Genomic DNA, 23,557 nt, shown 5'->3' with positions numbered 1-23,557 from the left:
GAGTGTTAACTATTCCTTTATTAGGTGGTGAGGGGAGTGGGAGCTGTACAACACAAGGCCTGGGAACTTAGCTACACAGGGATTGTGGCCAGAAGCCACATTACAAAAATAGCCTAAAAATACTTCTATTCTGCCCCCCCGGGGCTGGGCCAGGGGAGTACCAGGAGGAGGGGGTGCCACGCCGGTGGTTCCTTCCCTTCCTAGAGCCCCATATTTACAGGGAGACAAAGTGAAACGCACACATCTCCCCCGGTCGTCCTGTTCTCACCAGCCACCCCCACCCAGTTCTCCAAGGGAGTAGCCCAGGCTCTAGGGTAGGGGGGACTTGGGGCGGGCTCTGTGGGCCAGAAGGGTCCTTCCCCGGCAAAGCTATAGAACAAGTTCCACATGGAATGCAGTGAAGTGAGGGAGGCGGGATAGGAAAGAGGCTCCCAAGTCTCACCCAAGCCCTGCCCCGGAGGGTACGTCCAAGGGTGCCTACGTGGTACACACCAGGGTTGTGTACTCGGTACACAGGATCCCGGTCATGCCTGTGTACTCGGTACACAGAATCCAGCTTGGCCGAATGGGCCCACAGACTCAGCCCCACGGGGGCACTGGGGGGTTCGCGGGGGCAGGGAGTGTCTCCATATATATATTTTGTAAAAAATAATAATAATAATAAGTTTGCTTAAATGAATTTGTTTCTATACAAAATGTAAAAAAAAAAAAAAAAAAACCATAATAATAATCCACTCGTGTCAGAGTGTAAGGACAGAGACCAGAGAGGGCGGGGAGGAAGAATGCGGGAAGGGGGGTGCAGGAGGAGGTCCCAGGCTCTTCACAAGGCCCAGAGGGCGGGGGTCAGCACGCACCCCCTATAAATAAAGGAGGACTGAAAAAGCCTAGGCTGGTGACCCATCTCAGTCAGCTTCAGGGGGGTGGGGGGGCTTCAGGAGGGGAGGGGGGAGAGAAGAGAATGGAAAGTTCTAAAAAGAAAGAGAGAGTCAGGATGGGATGTCCCCCCAAAATCCAGGAACTGAAGAGCCTTCAGGCCAACACCTGCCTCTTGGGGGTGACTTCTGGCTGGGGCCCCAGCTGGGTCTGGGCCTGAGCCAGGGGGCCTGGGACAGAAAGGGGGAGCGGCTGGGCAGGCAGTGCCCCAGCGGCTGTGGCCGTAGGCCCCGTGGCAGTGGCTGGGCTGGGCGTGGAGTCCGACCAGTCCGACAGTGAGGGAGGCGAGGGGCTGGCCCAGTGCTCAGGGGACTCGGGGGATGGGGTCAGGTAAGGGTGCTCGCTCGGGACCCTCAGGAAGCGGGCCTTGGGGGGGCTGCCGTGGGTGCCAGCTGCCGGGTACTCTTCGCCGTGTCCCGCAGCCGCCAGATATGGCGGGGGCCGTTCCTGGGGGGACACGGGGGTCCCAGGATTCAGCAGCTGGGGCCCCGGCGCCAGCGGCAGCAGGAACGAGGGGCCTGGCGGGGCAGGTGGAGGCAGCCGGGCCCAGTCGAGGGGAACAGCCACGGGGTTCAGTAGACCCAAGCTGAGCACGCAGCCCCCAGGAGGCTGGCGCCCTAGACCCGCCCGGCCCGCACCACCAAGCTGAGCCAGGGACACAGCCGTGGCAGTGGCTGCTGCATAGGGCCCTTCAAGGGAGAACCCACCAGGGGATGCAGGGGGCCCACCGAAGGGCCGCGGGGAGTCCAGCGAGTCCACGGGTGACAGTGTGACCGAGCTCTCGGCCAGGGGACCCGGGCAGGCCAGCGTCAGCTTCTTGCCCCGTCCCCGGGTGCCCTGTGGCCCCAGCCCCGCCTTCCCTGGTGGCCTCCGGCTCTTCTTGCCCCCTGACTGTGCCACCTTGAGGCCAGGAAGGAAGGCCCCTGGGGGGCAGAGGAGGGGCCCCAGGCCATGTGGGCCATGAGGGCTACGGGGCCCACTGGGCTGGTCCAGCAGGCGCACGATGTCCTGGTGCAGCCGCTCCTGGGCCACATCCCGCGGCAGCCTGTCCAGGTGGTCCGTGATCTCACGGTTGGCAAAGTGGTCCAGCAGCAGCTTGGCAGCCTCGTAGCTGCCCTCCCGGGCGGCCAGAAACAATGGAGTTTCCTCCTGAGGGGAAGTGGGGCACAGAACCCACCAGAGGTCAGCGTCACGAGAGCCAGAACTAACTCCTGGCCAAGATCTCATAGGCCCCTGGTGGACACTGAGAGCCAAGAATCCATACTCTCCAGCCCAACAGACTTGGCTAGAATCCCAGCTCTGCTAACAGAAACTGGGCAAGTGATCTTAAAGCACTTTCATCCAGGACCTACTAAGCACCACGCCTCAAAGCCAGGACTAGAGTAAGGAAAGTAAGGTACTCTCTTTAGGCACAACATTTAAGGGGTGTCAAAAACAAATCATCAAAATAAATGATATTTTAATGCATTACTTTTTAAATTAAGAGTATTGCAAAAGATACATAATGAATAAAATATCAAAACGTCCGATAAGGACAGAATCTACCCTGTGCCCCTCCAGGCCTCACTCTTCCCATTTACAAAGTGAGGAGAGTAACTTCCCCTTGCTAGGGTTTTAAAACAACGATCATAACACTTACGTTTTACTGAGGATCTGCTAAGCATTTTACAAATGTTTGAGTTCACTGAATCCTCAGGAGACAAAAGTGTGGTGGGTCCTAGTGCTTCCCCACTTCAAGATGAGGACAGTAAAGCTCAGAGATGTTAAGCAATTTGCCCAAGTTCACACAGCTTTTTCCTCTGACCCTGGTGTAGCCTGTTAGGTCCAAATCCTACACTGAAACCTGGCTGCAGGCAAGACAGATGCCCCCACTAACTTACCCCGCCCTGCTCTTTGCCACATTTAGGGAATTGTTCCAGGGCTGACTGCCTGGTGGGTCAAGGGCTGGGGCTCACCTTGCTATCCTGCATGTCCTTGTTGGCTCCATTTTTGAGCAGGGCCAAGGTGGCCTCCACATTGTTGACTGCGGCTGCCCAGTGTAAGGCTGATTTCCCTGGGGGGGTGGGGTGCAGGAAGAGAGGTCAGGTTAGGACTGGGTTCATTTGCTAGGATCCCATGGCAGAGGGAGGGGAAGAATCCAAAATCTGGCCTTAGAGGGGGGGTGGGCTGGGGGGGGGGTCTGCCATGAGTATCTGACCATGTGTTTGGATCCATGTATGTGCAGACCTGTGGAGTGACTCTCTCTGTCCAGGGAACCTACAGTGTGTGACTGTCCATAAGCGGGGGTACTATGTGGGGCGCTGGTTGTAGCTAGAGCTGGGCTTGTCCAGTGCCGTAGCCACCAGGCACATACTGCTCTTCAGATTTAAACTAATTACAACTAAACAACATAGGTGCTCGACAGGGAAAGGACAGTCTTCTCAACGAGCACTGTTGGAACAACTGGCTCTCCACATGCAAAAGAATAAAGTTGGGTCCCTACCTCATACCAAATACAAAAATTCACTCAAAATGAACCAGAGACCTAAACGTAAGAGCTCAAACTATAAAATATTTATAGGAAAACATAGGACTAAAACTTCATGACCTTGAATTAGGCAAAGGATTCTTAGATATGATACCAAAAAACAAGCAACAATAACAAGAGAAATAGATATATTGGACTTCACCAAAATTAAAATGTTTGTGCTTCGGGCTCTCTGCTTAGCAGGAAGCCTGCTCCCTCCTCTCTCTCCGCCTGCCTCTCTGCCTACGTGTGATCTCTGTCTGTCAAATAAATAAATAAAATCTTTAAAAAAAATAAATAAATAAATAAATAAAATGTTTGTGCTTCTGTGTGAAAAGAAACCCTATAAATGGGAGAAATAGTTATAAACTATATGTCTACTAAGAGACCTAAATCTGGAACATATAAAAAACTCAAAACTCAATAATAAAAAGACAAAAAGCCACTATGTTAACTATACTGGAATTAAAAGAATTTTTTAAGTGATCTTCCCTTTTTTTTTTTTTAAGATTTTATCCATTTATTTGACAGAGAGAGCACAACCAGGGAGAGCAGCAGGCAGAGGGAGAGGGAGAAGCAGGCTCCCTGCAGAGCAGGGAACCCCATGCGGGACTCGATCCCAGAACCCCGGGATCATGACTCAAGCTTGAGGCAGTTGCTTAACCCAGGCACCTGGCACCTGGAATTAAATTTTTTCTTAAAGATTTTATCTGTTTATTTGATAGAGAGAAAGAGATCACAAGTTGACAGAGATGCAGGCAGAGAGAGAAGAGGAAGCAGGCTCCCCGCCGAGCAGAGAGCCCAAAGCAGGGCTCGATCCCAGGACTCTGAGATCATGACCTGAGCTGAAGGCAGAGGTTTAACCCACTGAGCACAAAAGCACCCCTGACATCTTTTAAAAAACAAAAAAGACCCCCAAGTTGACCAAAAAAAAAAAAATTAAAAATGGGCCAAGGATCAGAATAGACATTTCTCCAAAGAAGATCTACAAATGGGCAATAAGCACAGGGAAACACGCTCAATCTATTATCCAGCAGGGAAATAAAAATCAAAACCACAGTGTGATGCCCAGGCACACCCACTAGGAAGGCACAAACGATAGACAGTAACAACTGTTTGGGAGGACATGGAGAAACTGGAACTGGAACCCTCGTGCACCACTGGCAGGGGCATCAAACCGGGGCAGGGACTGTGGAAAACAGTCTGGCCACTCCCCACGAGGTCCAACACAGAGTGATCACATGACCACACGACCCACCCAGCAATGCCACTCCTGGATTTGTACCCAAGAGAAATGAAAACATACATCCACACCAGAACATGAACATGAATGTTCACAGTAGTGGTAGCCAAAAAGCAGAAACAACCCTAATATCCATCAACGGATAAACCGATTAACAAAATGTATATCCGTACAACCGAATGTTATTTGACCATTAAAAAATTAAAAACAGGGACGCCTGGGTGGCTCAGCGGGTTAAAGCTTCTGCCTTCAGCTCGGGTCATGGTCCCAGGGTCCTGGGATGGAGCCCCACATAGGGCTCTCTGCCCAGCAGGGAGCCTGCTTCCTCCTCTCTCTCTGCCTGTCTCTCTGCCTATTTGTGATCTCTGTCAAATAAATAAATAAAATCTTTTTAAAAATTTTAAAAACAAGTTAAAAGTACTGATCCATGCTACCACACTTCATAAACCTTAAAAACATTACGCTGAGTGAAAGAAGCCAATCAAAAAAGACCACATATTATTTGATACCCCTTATAGGAAATATTCAGAGTAGGCAAATCCATAGATAGAGAAAGTACATTCATTAGTGGTTGCCCAGGGCTAGGAAGACAAGATTGGAGGGGGTCAGTAATAGTGAGAGCTTGTGTTCCAGGTGATGAAAATGTTCTAAATTGTAGTGTGATGACAGTGGCACAACCATGTGATTATATGAAAAGCCACTGGATGTTATACTTCCAATGGCTAAATTGTATGGTATGTGAATTATATCTAAATAAAGCCTTGAAAAAAAAAAAAAGCAAGCACAACAAAGGTTAAAAAATTAAATAAGGGTGCCTGGGTGGCTCAGTCAGTTAAGCATCTGCCTTCAGCTCAGGTCATGATCCTGGGATCCTGGGATCAAGCCTGGCCTTGGATTCTCTGCTCAGCGGGGAGCCTGCCTCTCCCTCTCCCTCTGCCTCTCCCCCCACCACCTCATGCTTACTCTCTCGCTCTGTGTTTGAAATAAATAAATAAAACCTTTAAAAATTTTTAAATGAAATAAGACATTTAGCCCTTCATTCACCCTAGCCACATTTCAAGAGCTCCAAAGCCACCAAGTGTGGCTGGCGGCCACCACAATGGATGGCACAGACCAGGAATATCTCCATCATCATGGAAAGTTCTATTGGACAACGGTCCTCCAGAGCCACAGTTCTCAACTGGGGTGATGTCCCCACCCAGGGACATTTGCCAATGTCTGAAGACATTCTGGGCTATCACAGCTAGGGAGTGGAATGCTGCTGGCATCTAGTGTGTCAAGGCCAGGGATGCCACTTAATATTCTACTTTGCAGCAGAGTCGCGCAGCGGAAGCGTGCTGGGCCCATAATATTCTACTTTGCAAGGGCTGCCCTCCTCACAAAGAATCATTCAACCCCTAGTGTAAATGGCGCAGAGGTTGAGAACAGCAGCTCCCAAGGATGCTTATGAGCATCTGTGTGAGATCCTCCGGCCATGAGGGCAGGTTGCTGTGAATCCACTTGGGCCAGGACCTGGGCCATCAAGCTATCTCCACAGAGGTAGATACCACGTGTGGATTTGGCTAATTCACAAACATAGTATGCCAACTGTCCAGCAGAGGGCAGCAGAGTAGGTTCTTCTAACAAAACAGATGGAAATGACGTGCCTTGGGGAAGGCAGCCTTTTTCTAAGTCACTGAGGTGTCCTATGGGCTAAGGGACGCCGTGAAAAAAGAAAAAAAAAGCATGTGAGTTTAAGTCCATGTCAAAGCCCTCATATGTGAGTTTCAGTGATTGGGTCTCAAAGTAATTCACCTAATTCACATAACATACATGACAGTCGGGGCCCAAGGGACACCCTCTAAAGCCTCCACCCACTGCTACTCCCCACAGCTTACCGAGCTCATCCACGGCATTGACATCAGCATGGCTGGCAATGAGCTCTTCCACCATGCCCTCCACCGCCAGGCGGGCTGCCAGGATCAGTGCCGTGGAGCCATCTGCCATGCGGGCATCCAGGTCTGTGGAGCGGTTCCGGATGAGAATCTAGAAGAGAAGGCATGCAGAAGGGAGGGTCATGGCATTAACAGAGGGACCAGGAGCATCCCTAAGTCCCCTGAATTCCCCAATCCCCACAGCCCCTAGACTCCACAAAGTTCGGGAAGCAGCTACCTGCCAGCCACGATACATTGCCACTTCCCAAATGAGAAAAACAGAGCTGTATTTTGCAGGACGAGGGCTCAAACCCAGGTCTGATGCGTGTGCCAGCTCCAGAGTCCAAAGGGATTGGTGCATCTCACCTGGAACACACCCTGGGCATCCGCGGTGACAGCAGTGTGCAAAGGAGTGCGCCCTGAGTGGTCCTGGGCATTGGTGTCTGCCCCCGCATCCAGCAGCCGCTTGGCTGCATCAGCCCGGGCATAGCGGGCAGCCAGGTGCAGGGCCGTCTCGCCTGTGCGGTCAGTCCGTGCCCCAAGCTGGGCTCCCTGACAGATCAAGTCTGAGATGATGCTGGCTGATGTGTCTTCTGCCTCATCCTCCTCGGTGGGCATTGGCTCCAGGGCCCCCCCACAGAAGGAGGCCAGCATCAGTGGGGTGAAGCCATCTGTGGGGACCAGGAGTCTGTCACAAGGGAGGTGGGCACAGGGACCTTTCCAGGGAATACCACTGAGGACACTGCATTAGGAGGAAATGGGACACATGGGAGCACAAGAGGGAATGGCGCGTGCACACACACCTGTGTCAGGTACCCCAGAAGCCAGCCCAGAGAAGGATTCACAGGCAGCCCTTCCGTGATTTGTCACGAGAGGGGATCCAGGAAGCAGGAGGGTATCCAGGAGGGAGGGAGGAGCAAGCCTTCAGCCTCAGGCAAATTCCCAGGAGGTTAGGTCAGCCTGATCCTGAAGGGGGACTCTGGAGGCTGAGCTGTACCTCAAACTGCTGGAGGCGAAAGAGCTGTGCCTTTCCCACGCCCCCACCCACCGGGTAAGAGCCACTCCAGGGACGTAAGATCCCAGGCAGCTCAGACCCTGGTCGCTTGAGGAATTTCAAAAGAGAGCCACAGGAGCAGGCCGTTTGGAACAAAAGCAAAATGAGCTGGGGGAGAACTACCCTGAAATGTGGCAAAGACGGATCCAAGAGGATCCAAATACTGTGATCTGCTACATTCCGCGTGAGCATTTGCCCTGGTTAGGGGAGCCACGCGCACCCCATTCCCCACCCTCCAGCCTTGGATAGCGCTAAACCCAGTCCCTGGCTCAAAGAGAGCCTTTAGCCCCGCCCCCTGAATTCATCTGCATATTCCAACTCCCGGAGCATACTGATTAGCTGAGGGCTGAGCACGTGACTCTAGCCCATCCAATCAGAAGTCATTCTGGAACTTCTGCCGTTGCCGCTGGTAATACAGGTTTTATAAGGCCGGTGAGACTTGTGTCTACCGCACAACCAAGGGACCGCCTCCGCAGGCTGGAGCGGGGCGGCCGTGCGTCCTGGACCCAAAAATCCATGACGCTTCTGGTTACAAAAGCCAGTAAATCCCTTGTTTTACTCCACCTAGTTTGAGCTGGGCTATTATCACTCACAACCAAGAGTCCTGATTAAACACAACCCCACAGACGCACGCTGGACACAGCCAACTCTCCCCCAGAACGCAGACCTAGATGCAACTTTTCACAGCAGGACGGGGAAGGGGCATCCTTGGCGGGGAGGCCCCGTCACTGACCTGGGCCTCGCACATTGACATCCATGCCATCGGCATCCACATCGCCCTGCGGGGGTGTCAACGCCATGGCCGGCGCCACACGGATGTCGGCAGCAACCAGGTGGTGTTGGGTCCACTGGCGGCAATCCACAGTATCCTCGGCCCCCACACCGGGCTCCTCTACCTGGAGGCACAAGGACCAAGGCTCTCACAAGGAGTTGAGAGAGATACAGTTAGAGGGACAGTCTGAGCACCCTCACAGGTTCCTCTCATGGAAATGCACTCACAGTCCCAAGATACCATGAATATCCTCCTTCTCTTATACCTACGGAAACAGGAAATTGACATGCTGGAGCTCAGAACTCCTCAAAGGAAGAACAGGGATTTTTTTTTTTTTGTAAGATTTTATTTATTTACTTGAGAGAGAGAGAGCACGAGAGGGAAGAGAGTCAGAGGGAGAAGCAGACTCCCTGCTGAGCAGGGAGCCCAGTGCAGAACTGGATTCCAGGATCATGACGCCAGCCCAAGGCAGTTGCTTAACCAACTGGGCCACCTAGACACTCCAGAAGAAGAGGGATTTTACTCTGGGTTGGAAGTGGGGAGGGCTAGAAACCCAAGATGGGTGATCAAGGAAGAGACAGAGAGCATAGCACCTGTCAGAACACACCTCTCTATACACGAGACATAACATACCAAAAATGAAATTAGGGGAACAATATCATGACAACAATATCAAGAAGAATATAATATTTAAAAGTAAATTTAACAGAAGAAATGCAAAACTTGCATTCTGGAAGCTATAAATCACCGGTAAAAGAAATGCAGGGGCGGGGCTGGGTGGTCCTTCATGGATCAATTTTAATCTGAGAAAAGGGTGATTGGGTGGGAGAGAAAGAGAAAATCAAGAGAGATGCTCTGGGTACCAAGTGGGACTCCTACTCAGTACCATGAACATGAACATAAGGTATCAGGACAGAACAGTCATACACAAATGCACCGATTTCCCTTCACAAGCATAGCACCTGGGCCCCTGGCAGGAGCTTGATAAATTTCAGACTCAGGGTCCAAAAGGCATAGTGATGTTATGGAAACAGGACGGAGTATTCTTAACTAGCCTGCCAGGATATTTAAGAGTCTTCAGGAACCAAACACAGCCTGATCAAGTCAGACCTGCGCTTAAAGACCCAGGTAGAGAGTTGAATTTCATGGAAGGGGAAAGCCAGATGATGGACAGTTGTCTCATCCTCCCTGACCCTTTCTGGTTAGCTGTCCCTCAGCTGGCAAATCACACTAGAGCTCTGAGCATCTCATTAGCAAAGTCAGGATAATGCGCTGTCATTCTGCAATGCAAAAATGCCATCAAAAACATATTGTAGGGGCACCTGGGTGGCTCAGTGGGTTAAAGTCTCTGCCTTTGGCTCTGGTCATGATCTCAGGATCCTGGGATCGAGCCCCACATCAGGCTCTTTGCTCGGCGGGGAGCCTGCTTCCCTCTTCTCTCTGCCTGCCTCTCTGCCTACTTGTGATCTCTCTGTCCAATAAATAAATAAAATCTTAAAAAAAAAAATATTGTGGGGGCGCCTGAGTGGCTCAGTGGGTTAAAGCCTCTGCCTTCGGCTCCGATCATGATCCCAGAGTCCTGGGATGGACCCCGCATTGGGCTCTCTGCTCAGCAGGGAGCCTGCTTCCCCCCCCCCACCTGCTTCTTTGCCTACTGTGATCTGTCTGTCCAATAAATAAATAAAATCTTTAAAAAATCTTTTAAAAAAATCTTTATAAAAACATATTTTGCTTAAAAAAATATATTGCACTATCTACTTAATATCCACTTTGGGATAAGAATGAAAAAGAAAAGCCTGAGGTGAACAGATTTCTTCAGGTGTCGATTGTAACATATGTCTCTTTTCATGAACATTAAAATCTAGGTTAAGGGTGCCCGTGTGGCTCAGTCACTTAAGCAACAGACTCTTGGTTTTGGCTCAGGTCCCAGTCTCAGGGTGGAGAAACTGAACCCCAGGATGGGCTCCACGCTCAGCCCGGTCTGCCTGAGATTCTCTCCTCCTTGTCCTCTGCCCCTCCCCCACTTGTGTGTGCACTCTCGCTCTCTCGCGCTCTCTCTCTCATAAATAAAGGGGAGAGGCAGGCTGAGAACTGCCTCTAGGCAGGGAGAGGCAGCTGAGAACTGAGGTGTATATTAATAGCTGCTTTATAGGATCCTCATAAAGATGAAATAAGATGCTTGTGTGTGTTCAAGACATTCAGCAAGTAGAAGGAAATGCTAGCAGGAACCTGTTACAGACAGAACTGTGCTCCCCCAAAAGTCATATGTGGAAGCCCTAACCTCCAACATGACTATATTTGGATGTGGGACCTTTAAGGAGGTAATTAAGGTGACGCAAGAGCATAAGAGTGTAGCCCTAATGCAATAGGATTGATATCTTTGTAAGAAAAGGAAGAAGCACCAGGGCTCTCCCCCTCCAGGCCCACAGAAGAATGCGTGCGTTCATGGGGACCCATGAGAAGGCAACTGTCAAAGAGCCCAGAAGAGAGCTCGCCAAGAACCAACCCTGCCGGCACCTTGACCTTGGGACTTCCAGCCCGCAGAACTGTGAGAAAATAAAGATCTGCTGATAAGTCCCCCAGTCTGTGGTATTTCATAACGGCAGCCCAAGCTAACAAAGACCCCACGGGTGTGGCCCCAGCAGAGGACATGGTGTTTAAAACCCTCTAGGAGCACTTTCGGCCTGCACACGCTGGACAGAGTTGGACCCAGCAGAGAGAAAGCAGAGTTTCTCTCTGGGCCGGGGGCTCCCCTCCAGGAAGATCCCACCTTGGCCTGGGAGCAGAGGCCTGGTTAGAGAGGGGCAAGATGGGGCGGGTGCCATGACTGTTCCCCAGAGCTGGGGAGAGCAGAGATTCCCCCTGACTCTCCCCCTGGCCATCGGGACCTCCACCCAGGACCCTGAGGGCAGGAATCAGAGAAAGGGGCACCACCTTCAGTCGCTTAGCCTCTGGGCACTCCGTATCCATCCAGTCTGTGGCCACCTCCCCCATCAGACTCTCGCTCTTGGCCATGTTCCTGTGGGGACAGTTGAAAGGGGGTAGGAGAGAGGAGACAGTGGGGATGTGCACCCTGAAAGGCGGATCGGGGGCGGGGTCAGAGAAGAGCTCCCAGAGGCCAGGTCTGGGTCTGGGTCTGGGTCTGGGTTCTGGGGTCCTGGGTCAGTAGGCACAGGAGACAGGGTCAAGATACAGGGTCCAAAGAGGGGGATGTAGGATGAAGTCAAGGTCACAGTGGGGGATAGTCAGAAGTTACGATGGGTGGCAGCCAGGATCTTAAGGTAGAATTGGGCAAGGAGTGGGGTCAGGGTCAGGACAGTGGGCTATGGGATAGATGAAGGTCACAGGCATGCAGCAGGGATTACAGAAGATGACATCAGGAGTCATGAGGATGGAGTTATCCTCACCACAGGTGAGAGATGAAGCCAGGATCAAGGAGGTTGTAGTAGGAATCAGGAGGTCATGAGGTCACAGGAGAGGGGTCAATTCAGGGGTTAGGTCAGGATGGGGTTGGAGGTCTTGAGGGACACATCAGGGAGTTGGAGGCGAGACCCAGTGCCAAGGTCAGAATGAAGTCAAAGGTCAGGGTGAGTTAGAGCCAGAGGCGGTACTTGGGGGCCATAGAGGATAGGGCCACGGGTCAGTAAGAGATTGAGGTACAGACAGGGATCATGAGGCCCACAAATTTGAGTATCACGGTGAAGTTCGGGAGGCCAGGATCAGGGCAGGGTCACGGTGGGGTCAGGGTCAGGGTCAGGGTTGGGGTCAAGGAAACTGAGATACAGGAAAAGAAGTCAGAGGGTCATGAGTCCAGGGTGGCCCCCAGGGATCACCGAGTCAGTCAGTTGTTAAGGGGATGAGCCCTGAGGTCCTGGCTGGAATCTGAAGTTAGGGTCTGCTTGGGATGAGAGGTTAGAGTCAGGGGGCTCAAGGGCTCCCAAGCGGCCCCACAGTCAGGCACGGGGAGCGGCCAGGGTCCTTACTTCATGCCCAGCGCGTCTTGGCCCACAGGCTCCCGCCGGCCCTTGTGGCCAGCAGCCACATCCTTGTGGAGCGCGAAGCCCTCGGGGAACCAGAGGGTGCTGTGCTCACGCTTGCGGCGGGCCACCATGACCCCCAGGACGAGGATGACCAGCAGGAAGACCGCGCTCGCAGCCAGCAGGGGAAGCAACGGCACGCTTGGCTCCGGCAGCTCCAGCGGCTCCCCTGGGGGCGGGAAGCAGGGGGGCTCGAGCACAGGCCCGGCCCCCTCCACCCCCGCGGAGCCCCAAGGCCACCCTCCTCACCCACCAGGCCGGGCCTCACCCCGCACGGCCCGCAGCGGGTACGGGAAGTCCAGGCGCTCCACGGCCGACAGCGCTCCCAGGTAGTCCGCCGCGCTCTGGGCGTCCGGGAAGCAGTGGTCATTCTCGGGCGACTGCAGGCACAGCCGGTTGTCGATCTCCAGCATCACCACAGAGCTGCAGGGGTACGAGGGAAGGACAGGCAGGTTCCACGGCGCACCTGCCGTCAGCCAGGCCCGGAGCCCCGACCCCGGGGGGCTCAGAAGAGCCCTCTCCTCTCACCATGTTGTCAGGGCCCACATGCCCCCAGTCTGGCACCGAACCCCACTAACGCCCCGAAACCAGTCCTGTTGTGGCCACCAGGGTCCCCTGACCACAAATCCAGTGGGCACTGTTTTCACGTCAACATCTCTAGTGGATGCCGTCGGTGCACACCCAAGTCTCCAGCTTCTAACAGCTGACAGCCGCCTCTACTCCAGGAAATGGACCTCAGCAAAGTGGCGACCTCTTCACTTGGGAGGTGACACCCCTTAGGGCAGCCCTCAGCCCAGGACTGGCTGATACAGGGTGTACACAGTGGCCCTCCGGTCTCAAGGGGGCGACTGACTCGGGGTGTTATTTGCGCTCTAGAGTTCCCTGAAGAATGGCACTGAGGCCAGACGGAGACCCCTTCCTGCCTCCCCCTGCTTCCCTCCTTCCCTCTCTCCTGAGAGCACCCTTCCTTGCGGCACAGACGTCTGAATCCCCATCTCAGACTCTCCAAACTCCCTCTCACCTTGAGATGCCATCCTAGCTCTCTGGCTGCTCCCTCTCCTCTTTTGTGAACTGATTTCCCTCAACCAATCCCTGGGTCTCTGTGTCCCCAAGTCATTCTTTTGTCTCCACTTCTGTGAGTCCCTCCCATGGCTTCAACACCCTTTTGTCTTTCTCATCTGTGCCTTCAGCCTTGCCTGTCTCCTGGAGGGGGGACCTCTACAATACCCCAGACTCCTCAGATTCTGCAAGCCTATGATCCCTGTTTATCACCCTGTGTCCTTTTCTGGGTGAGACACACACCCCTGCCCCCGCTGCCCAGAGACCCTATCACCACACCCAGGGAGCATCCAGGGACCGGTAGGTCAGCCAGACTCCATCCACTCCCCCACGCCAACTGTCCCTGTCAGAGCCCCTACCCTCCATCTCTAGAATCCAGCCCTCCTTGGCCAAGGGCCCCTTGCCTGCTCAGAGGCCACACCTCCCTTCTGGCTTCCCTCCCAGGCCACCCTCAGGAAAATTCTGTTTTCCATTTCTAAAAAAAAAAAAAAGGCAAAAACTACACATGCCCTTAACCACTCTGCTCTCCAGAGGACCCTTTCTGGTATTCAGAGGCACTTCTGTCACATCTTGGCAGGGTGGGGGGGTGGCACCTGCACATAGTGGGTGGAGGCCAAGCCCCCTCCCAAGACCACCTCCTCCCCAAGCAAACAATGACCCAGCCCCAGATGACAGAGGTGCAGAAGGTGGGACATGCAGGTCACATCACCAAGAAGGCTCCCCAAGATGTTAAGGGAAGTGAAACCCATAAGCCCTGAGGAGCGGGGACCCTCCCCTCCCCGACCAGCACCCTCAAGGGCCCCCGCGGCTCCTCCAGTGCAGCACGCACCCGATCACCTCCGGGGCCAGCTCGCGCCGGTTCCGGGACTCGGAGCCAGGACCCGGCCTATGGTAAGGGAAGACCATGGCCTGGCCGTTCTCGTCCAGGCGGAAGCGCAGCGAGGTGCGCAGGATGCCGCTGAGCCGCTGCAGGAAGTCGGCGCTGGAGCGCAGCAGCTCCTCGGGCGGCAGCAGCACGGTGAGCACCAGCACGCCGCGGGCCAGCAGGGCGGGCACCTCACCCGCACAGTCCAGCCCGTCCCAGCCGCACTCCTCCGTGTTGCAGCCCTGGTCACAGCGGCCATCAGCAAAGTGGTCTGCACAGTACTTCTCGTACACGGGACTGGGGGAAGAGAGAGAGGAGTGCGGTCAGAATCGTCCAACACCCCCGCACACGCCCCAGAGAGGACCCAGACTCCAGAGACACAAGGGGTACAGACGGTGAGAGCAGAGAGGGCTCGAATGTATCCGACAGGTGTCAGGCCTTCTGCAAACCCAGCCGTTCCTTCTTCAGTAACTAGTAGCAAATAACTATGGACAGATGCCTGCTGTAGGCATCCAGAAATATGCCCGCCCAGGGACAGCAGGCATTCCAGTGGGCAGAGACAGGCATTGAAAGAGATGAATGAGCAGCAGAATACAGAGCATTTCAATTACACATCAGAAAAAGCTGAATATAAACACACACATATGCAGGATACTATGGGAATTAAAGGCTAACGAGGAAAATAAAGCAGGGGAAGTATTGGAGGTGGCCAGGGAGGAGCTCACTGAGAAGGGACTGCTGTTGGAGTGAAGGCTTGAAGGAGGTGAGGAAGGAGCCATGTAGCTTCCTGAGGGCAGAGGATTCCTGGCAGAGGGAACAGCCAGTGCAGTGCAAAGACCCTGAGGTGCAACCAAGCCTAAGGTATCTGAGAAATGGCAGAGGCCAGGGTGTCTGGGGCACGGTGAGTGAGGAGGAAAGTCAGGGTAATAAAGACAGGGAGATAAAAGTGAGGGAAGCGTTCTAGGCAGACAGAGGGACAAAAGAGGCAGAGCAGAGGGATGGACAGATGAGGTCCAAGAATGGACCAGAAGAGGTGTAGACAGGGACACCTGGGTGGCTCAGTCAGTCAAGCATCTGCCTTCAGCTCAGGTTATGATCTCAGGGGCCTGGGATCAAGTCCCCCGTCAGGCTCCCGGCTCATCGGGGAGTCTGCTTCTCCCTCTGCCCCTCCCCTCACCCAGCTTCCGCGCATGCTCTCCCTTCTTTTAAATGAATGGATAAAATCTTTAAAAATCTTAAAAAAAAAAAAAAAAAGAAGTAGACAGACATTTGGGTGTGCTGAGGGACGAAAGGAATTCACGGATGGACAGAACAAAGTCCAAAGATGGACAAACAGGACACGGGGAGCAGGGGGAGAGGCAGATGGAGTGCGCAGGTAGAAAGAAAGACACAACACGGACAGGTCATGTCGTGTGTGGTCGGAGGGACAGAGAGCAGTGGCACATGGGTGGGCAGATGAGCCGCACAGACAGACCAACAGCACTCAGACGGGCAGACAGGGTCCACGAGGAAACTGAGGGCGAAGGAGTGGACATCCTACGGACAGTCTAAAGATGGACTGACATTAAGCCAGCGAAGCAGCAGAGAGAGAGGCAGGGCCCACAGATGCGCAGGTGGGGCCGACACACGGAGAAGACACAAACCGGCGAGCGGTCGAACGGACCGGTCCGAGGGACGACGGACAGACAGACAGACGGAGGGGCTCACTTGCAGGTGCGCTCGCGGCCGCCGGCGCGGCAATCGAAGTTGTCGTAGAGGCAGGCGGGCGAGCTGCAGGCGGGGTCGCAGCGGCTGTTGTTGAAGAGGCGCCAGCACTGCAGCGCCGCGCACTGCCGCCAGGGGTCGCCCACGCTCAGCGAGCAGTCGCCGCCGTCCCAGCCGCAGCCCGGGCTGTTGCACTCCCGGTCGCAGCGCTTGTCCCCGCTCTTGGCCTCGCAGGCGGCGCTCGGGCACAGGGGCTCCTCCGGGGCCTCGGGCGCCGCCGTGGGCGCCTCGCACCTTGGTCCGGCCCAGCCCGGCGCGCACGCGCAGCGGAAGAAGGGTGCGAGCGGCGCGGGGCGGCAGGAGCCCCCGTGGAGGCACGCGGAGGCCACGCAGCTGGCGTTGGCGGCCCCCGGAGGCGACCCCCGCGCGCCCCGGCAGGCGGGCCCCGATAGTCCTGGGGGACAGGCGCAGCGCGGCCCACGGACCGTCTGCTGGCACGGGACGCCCGCCGGGCACTGCAGCTCCCGGCAGGTGCGCGCCACCCGCTCGCAACGCGGGCCCCAAAACGGCTGGGGAAAGAGAGGGAGCGAGGGATTTGGAAAGGTGGAGAAGAGAGAAAGAACGATAGGGTCAAGGCTTCGGAAGATTGAGCCTCCAATCTCCCCAGGTCCCGCTCAACCTCACCCCTAGCAGAGAAGCCCCTCCTCCCGCCCCCCCCCCCCAGGCCATGCCTCCGAACTTGTGCCTCCCCGCAACACACACACACACACACACACACACACACACACAGTCTCTCTCTCTCTCTCTCTCTCTCTCTCCAGTTATTTTCAGTATTTCTCAGGAACCCCCTTCCCTTCCACCTCTCCTCCCCTAAAGCCACGCCCTCCAAAAAGGCCATGCTCCCCCTCCTCTCCCAGAGACAGGGATGTGACCTACCGGAGTGCAATGACAGGTAAATGTCAGCACACCCCCAGGGCCTGGGCTGGGACGGCACTGGCCTCCATGCTGGCAGGGCTGGGACTCGCAGGGAGACAGGGCAGTCTGACATCGGGGACCTAGACAAGCAGGAGCTGGCGGGTCAGCCACAGGGTAGGAACACAGGCAGGGTCCCAGGGCAGCCGCCTCGGATGCTTACCTGTGAAGCCTGGACGGCAGATGCAGCGGAAGCCCCCACCTGGGTCCTGCAGACAATCCCGAGTGTGTGCATCGTGGCAGGCACCCGGGTGACACTCATTGATGTCCGCCTCACAGCGCAAACCAGTGTACCCGGGGGGGCAGCTGCAGCGGAAGCCCCCCACCAGGTCCACGCAGGTACCATTGTGCAGGCACCGGGGGCCCTGGTCCAGGGGTGGGCCTGGGCCACAGTCGTCCTCATTAATCTCACAGAGCACACCTTGGGGAGGGGAGGATGGGGGGGAAGTCAGGAGGGGACAGAGACCTAGCCTCCCATCCTGTCCCCCAACCCTGGCCCTGGCATACCCAGTGTTCCTGGGGGGCAGGAGCAAAGATAACGGGCCACAAGGTCGATGCAGAAGCCCCCGTGCTGGCAGGGCTGGGAGGCACACTCATCCACATCATCCTCACAGCTGTCCCCTGTGTAGCCAGCTGGACACTGCAGCGATGTGAGACAGGGACCTCTAAGCCCAGAGGGACACAGATACTCCCCAGGAAGACACAGAGATCACAGAACAAGAGGACCTACAGTCTCATCCAACACAGAGAGCCATGCCCCGTGTACAGAAACACACACATACACACACACACAGTACAAGGAAACACACCCAGTCACAGAGGGTTAGAGACACAGCCAGTGCAGAAGGACACACACACACAAATGCACAGGATAGACACACAGGAGAAACATCCAGATGTACCCAAGACACATACAACCAGAGATGCATTGGGACACCAGCATGTGCATTCACACCTAAAGGGCAGGGTATATGGAGGAATACAGAGATACATCTAGAAAACAACCGAAGACAGAGGCACACCCAGACAGACAGAAAGTCTCTCAGATCAACCAATAAATACACCCACAAGATTATACCCAAAGACACAAAAGCAAAAACCAGACATGCAACACACCCACACCAGGTCACAGACACACAGCATGACTAGCTCCCCTCTCCCCAAGTCTGGGTGCCCCTTACCTCACACACATAACCCCCCATGTAGCCTCGGCAGGTGCCCCCATGCTGGCAGGGCTGGCCTGAGCAGGGGTCCACCTCCTGCTCACAGTGGCTGCCCGTGCGGCCTTTTGGGCACACGCAGTAGTGGGAATTGTCCTTGTCCACGCACTGCCCACCTGTCTGACACAGCTCTTCCAGCCGCACCCCTGCGCAGAGGAGAGCAGGGTCAATCACGTATTGGCTCCTTCCTGACTGCATCGCTCACAGCATCACCAAACACCCCTGCTGGCATCAGTCACCAGGGTCTCACACACACCCCACTGGGTTGTCAGCCCTCCAAACTGGCACGGTCTCAGACACTGTCACACAAACACATATCCACACCTTTGCTGTCCACCCTAGCTCAGTCACACACAGCTACCTCATCCCTGCTACGATGTCATCCCAGCTACCTCATGGTGACAGAGGCATCCACCATCCTGGCACTGGCCAGCTGCCCCACATTACACATCCACAAAAACTCAGCCACACACCCCATCCCGCCCATATGCTCTACCATAGCTTTGCTGGATTCTCGTTAGCAAGAAGTCTGTGCACACACACCCTCTGGAGCCCCACACCCAGCCTCTGTGCTCCCCCTCACCCATCTGGGCTGCAGCCTCCCTGCAGGGCAGACTCCGGATGTCACAGAGGCGGCCGCTCCACCCCGGGGGGCAAAGGCAGTAGAAGGTGGCCCCGGTCCGGGCACAGCGACCCCCGTTCTGACAGGGCGCGCGGCTGCACCAGTCTACCAGCGTCTGGAGGGGAAGCTGTCAGCGTCAGCGCTCAAGGACCCCCGAGGACCGCACCCCAGCTTCTCCAGGGTCCCAGGCAGGCCCCTACCCTAGACCAGCCCTCCAAATTCCTCCCGCAGGCCCCCGGTGACGCCGCCCACCTGGCACTGCGCGCCGGTGAAGCCCTCTGGGCAGGTGCAGCGGAAGCCAGGGTGGGCAGCACTGCAGACGCCCCCATGCAGACAGGGCCGAGAGAGGCAGGGGTCAGCCTCGTGCTGGCAGTGTGCACCCGTGTAGCCCGGACGGCACTGGCAGCTGAACGAGTTCACGCCGTCCACGCAGGTCCCACCGTGGAAGCAGGAGCTAGAGGGGAAGTGAGGAATGGGTCAGGCTCTGCCCCCATGCAGGCCCCGCCTTCCTGGCCCCTCCCCACGCCAAAAGGGCACTCTTCTGTGACCCCCCCCCCCCCAAGAAGCTGCAGCCCTAGCAGAGGTCCTGCCCCTTCCTGTCCCTTAGCCCCAACTTACCAAGTACTTCAGAGCTACGGTGGGAGCCATGTGGAGGCCCCGCCCTGACCTGGCCTCGCTCCTTTCCGGACCAGAGTCCCTAAGGTGACCTCCAAACAGATGCCCTAACCCTAACCCTTCCCGGACACTGCTCATCACAGATCAGAGCTGTGAGGTGCGTGCCAAGCCAAGAACCCTCTTCTTGTCCCCACCCCTTCTCATGTTCCAAACCCCATCCCATGCTAGGGTCCCCAAGCTCCTAGTAGGGACCCCACGCACCTGGGGCTGCAGTCTGGTAGATCCTGCTCGCAGTGGAAACCGCCATAACCAGGTGGACAGGTGCAGGTAAAGGAGGCCACGTGGTCAGTGCATGTGCCTGGGCCACAGGGGCTGCTCAGACACTCGTCCACATCTCGGGCACAGCGGGGACCAGCGAAACCAGGAAGGCAGGAGCACGAAAAGGAGCCCAGGCCATCCTGACAGGAGCCACCATTCAGGCAGGGGTCTAAGGTCCAAAGAGAGAAGCCCTGGTCATACACTTCGCCCTCCATCAGCTCAACCTGACCCAGCCATGCCTTTCATAGAGGGAACTCAAGAGGAAACCAGGCTTAACTGGGAGGGGCACATTTGGTCAGAGGGATCAAATTCTGTCCCCTCTGTGGCCTCATCCCCTCCCTTATCTGGAAGCCTCACCTATGTGCAAGGAAGAGAGAGATGGGGGAGCCAAAAGGTCCCTTTGAGCTGCCAAGCGCATGCTGCTAGATGTGTCTATTCAATTCCTGGGCACAGCACTGAAGGCCTCCAGACCTGTGCTAGCCAGTAGAGTGGTCATTGGCCTCGTGTATCTAGTAAGCCCTTGATATGTGGCTGACCCAAATTGGGATGGGCTATAAGAGTCGAATAAACACTAGATTTCTGATTTTGAAGACTTCATATGAAAACAAAAATGAATGTAAAAGAGCTCAATAATTTGATATTGATTACATGTTAAAATAACACTTTAAATGTTTAAATAAAATATTTATTTATTATTTATTGATATTATTTATTTATATATTTATTTATTATATTAATATTCTTAATATTAAATTTAACTTTTTTTTTTTTTACTTTTTCAATGTGGCGACTAGAAAAATTTTATGTGTATATGTGGCTTACGTTACTGGCCTCTCAGACAGTGCTCCTGGAGCACTCACTCGGGGTCTATCATGTCATACTTTCCACATAACGTTAATTTGCTTGTTGCCAGAGGCAGCCTACAGGCTTCAGACAGACCTGTGCTCAGATCCCACCTCATCCCTCTCCCTTCGTGACCTTGGGCAAGCCACCTAACCTCTTTGGGACCTCAGTTTTCAAGAATAAAATGGGGAAAGTGAGAGAAGAGTGAACAAGAAAGCTCAGTGCTGAGCACATAGTATGGGCTTGAGGAATGTGCTCACTAGAGCAGCCCCTCCCTCCCCCCCGGGTCTCCCCTGAACTCACTGGGGTCACAGTCATCGATGTCCTGGTCACAGGAAGGCCCACTATACCCCCTGTGGCAGGTACAGCTGAAACTCCCCTCCAAGTTGGTGCAGGTACCATGGGAGCCACAGGGGGAGGGCCCAGCACACTCGTCCACATCCTGCTGGCATCGTGGGCCTAGGGATGAGGAGCGAGGTAACATCCAGGGTTAGAGGGGGCAGGGCAGAGCCTGAGAGTACCTGGCCCTCAGGAAGAACTGGAAGGCTGAGGGGGTGAATACAAGAACAAAGTGTGTGGCCATTTGCCTCTGGCTGTTTTGCACATGCTGTTCCTAAACTGCCTTGCCTTATTTCAGTGGGTAGTGAAGGCTTTCTGATTGAGGTCTGCCCCTCCAGGGAGCTGTCCCCAAACCCTCGGCCTGAATCCTAGCTTCCCCACTCCCGTATCCCTTCATCTTCTCCAGAACCGACCACACGGTTGCAAGTGTCTGTGTTCAGCTTGGTCCCTTCCTAAAAAGAAGCCCCCTCAAAAAACAGGGCCAAGAACATGTTTCCCTCTGGGTCCCCAGCACCACCCACTATGCAGCAGGGGTGCAGAGGAGGTGAGGAGGAGGAGAAAGAAGCAGGTGATGTACCTTGCCAGCCAGGGGGGCAGGAGCAGACAGGCAGCTGGCCAGGGACAGACTCGCAGTGGCCCCCGTGCTCACAGGGGTTTGGGGCACAGGGGGACAGCAGTTCACACTGATGACCTGTGGCGGGCAGGCAGAGTGAGATAGTCTCGACAGATTCCTCTTCCCCATCTCCTTCCAGGGTCCCCACCTTGTTACCCACCTCCAAATCTCCCGGGGAGGATAGGGGAGGAAAAGGGGAAAAAAGCCAAATGCAGAGGAGGGGGAGTGGAGCAGAAAGGAAATGAGCAGGAAGAAGTGGGGAGGGCGAGCCTGGGGTGGGAACGTGGGGACACACACCCTGTACACCAGGGGGACAGGCACAGTGGAAGCCCATTCCATCACTGGTGCAGGTGCCACCAGACCGGCAGGGCTGGGATTCACAGGCATCTCGAGCCAGGCTCTGGCTGCATCGGGGACCACTCCAGCCAGGCTCACACACACAGCGGAACCTGGAGGGGAAGGCAGTCAGGGCATGCCCATGGGCAGGGACACAGCAAGGGTTCAGGAGTCGGGGAGAGTCCTCACCCTCCGGGCGCATCGTGGCAGACACCATGACTGCAAGGATCCTGGGCACAGGGATGGCTCGCAGGAAGGCAGAGTGGGGGCAGGGAGCCAGGAGGGCAGAGGCAGCGGAAGCCATTTTCCCCATCCACACAGGAGCCTCCGTCACCACACGGACTGGACGCACACTCGTTGATCTCCACGTTGCAAAGGGGCCCTGGAGAGCACGAAGGCAACCTCATCCCAGGACAAGGACGATGGTGCCAACAGGGAAAGGCAACCTTGCCTCATTTAGCATGGCCACACCCTCGAGCAAGACCAATCTCACCTTCATAACACATCAGCTCTTGTACAGATTAAGACAGCCAGCGCCTCAACCCAGAGCTGCCCCCAGATCATACTTGTCCCCAGACTTCCATGAAATCACCTTCATTTTCACCAAGGATTACTTTGGCCCTATGCAGAAACACGATACCTGAGACTGGACCCTCATCTGTGTTCCAGGATAACCTTGAGCTGATATGGGGACAACCTCAGTCCAGTGGGAGAGAGCACAACCTCAGGGCTAAGTGTGGACAATCTCATTGGACAAGCAAATGCAAAGAGAGGGGCAAACTCAACTAAGAACAGAGTACTTTCATCCTCACCCTCTCAGCCTATAAAGACCCTGTTCCCATGGCAGCCACCTGCCCACCTGTAAAGCCAGGCTGGCAGACACAGTCATAGCGGTTGATGCCATCGCGGCAGACTCCAAAGGTGCAGGGGTTGCTGGCACAATCATCAATGTTCACCTCACAGTTCACTCCTGGGGAGAGGGAACACGGCCACCACTGAGTCCCGCCAGGGGCACCATTCCCAAAGCCTCTGTGCCCTTCCTGCCCCAACCCGGCCTCCAGCCCCACCTGTGGTGCCAGGAGGGCAGCGGCAGAGGTATTTGTCCACCAAGTCTAGACATTTGCCTCCGTGGCGGCAGGGCTGGCTGCGGCACTCGTCCACCTGGCTCTCACAGCGTGTGCCTGTGTATCCCGGGGCGCAGGCGCACGAGAAGCTGGCAATGCCGTCCACACAACGCCCATGGTGGCACGGGTCCGGGGAGCAGTCATCCACGTTGCGCTCACACAGCGTGCCCTCAAAGCCTGGAGGACCAGAGGGTCAGGCTCCACCCACCTGCCAAGGTTCTGCCCGCAGCCGTGGCCTCGGACCAATCCTCGCCCAGCTCTACCTCAGGCCCTGCCCATCTAGCCAACAGGAGGTGGGCTCTATTCAGGCCCCGCCCCTTGACTCCCTCTAGCCACAAGTTCCAGGACTCGCCCGCCCCTGGCCAAGACACTTGCACAGATAAATCCCATCCCCAACCGCAATCTCTCCTCCAGTCTTTACCCTATCAGCCCTGTTCCGCCTCACTTCCCACTCTGGACTGGAAATAGG

The 23,557-nt window shown here is 55.3% G+C and overlaps 1 protein-coding gene across 1 annotated transcript in view; it reads right to left on the bottom strand.

Annotated features, from left to right (window-relative positions):
• Positions 1 to 23,557, bottom strand: part of NOTCH3 (notch receptor 3) — a 33,614-nt gene continuing 10,057 nt past the window's right edge. The window contains exons 11-33 of the mRNA XM_045082632.1: positions 23,032 to 23,265; positions 22,824 to 22,934; positions 22,154 to 22,346; positions 21,926 to 22,077; positions 21,593 to 21,706; positions 20,980 to 21,135; positions 19,777 to 20,002; positions 19,153 to 19,354; positions 18,862 to 19,015; positions 18,240 to 18,424; positions 17,566 to 17,698; positions 17,222 to 17,479; positions 17,023 to 17,141; positions 16,090 to 16,655; positions 14,347 to 14,679; positions 12,727 to 12,881; positions 12,405 to 12,627; positions 11,356 to 11,440; positions 8,383 to 8,545; positions 6,962 to 7,266; positions 6,560 to 6,707; positions 2,889 to 2,986; positions 1 to 2,082 (exon numbers count right to left, since the gene is read on the bottom strand). Coding sequence (XP_044938567.1) covers positions 1,030 to 2,082; positions 2,889 to 2,986; positions 6,560 to 6,707; positions 6,962 to 7,266; positions 8,383 to 8,545; positions 11,356 to 11,440; positions 12,405 to 12,627; positions 12,727 to 12,881; positions 14,347 to 14,679; positions 16,090 to 16,655; positions 17,023 to 17,141; positions 17,222 to 17,479; positions 17,566 to 17,698; positions 18,240 to 18,424; positions 18,862 to 19,015; positions 19,153 to 19,354; positions 19,777 to 20,002; positions 20,980 to 21,135; positions 21,593 to 21,706; positions 21,926 to 22,077; positions 22,154 to 22,346; positions 22,824 to 22,934; positions 23,032 to 23,265 — 5,366 coding nt within the window. The 3' untranslated portion in view covers positions 1 to 1,029. The remainder of the gene's footprint in view (positions 2,083 to 2,888; positions 2,987 to 6,559; positions 6,708 to 6,961; positions 7,267 to 8,382; positions 8,546 to 11,355; positions 11,441 to 12,404; positions 12,628 to 12,726; positions 12,882 to 14,346; positions 14,680 to 16,089; positions 16,656 to 17,022; positions 17,142 to 17,221; positions 17,480 to 17,565; positions 17,699 to 18,239; positions 18,425 to 18,861; positions 19,016 to 19,152; positions 19,355 to 19,776; positions 20,003 to 20,979; positions 21,136 to 21,592; positions 21,707 to 21,925; positions 22,078 to 22,153; positions 22,347 to 22,823; positions 22,935 to 23,031; positions 23,266 to 23,557) is intronic.

This window comes from Mustela putorius, unplaced genomic scaffold (genome assembly GCF_011764305.1).
Source record: "Mustela putorius furo isolate JIRA1106 unplaced genomic scaffold, ASM1176430v1.1 tig00000095_pilon_pilon_pilon, whole genome shotgun sequence".
Taxonomy (NCBI): Eukaryota; Metazoa; Chordata; class Mammalia; order Carnivora; family Mustelidae; genus Mustela; species Mustela putorius.
Note: the sequence above shows the minus strand (reverse complement) of the source record. Positions and strands in the feature narration are given on the sequence as shown.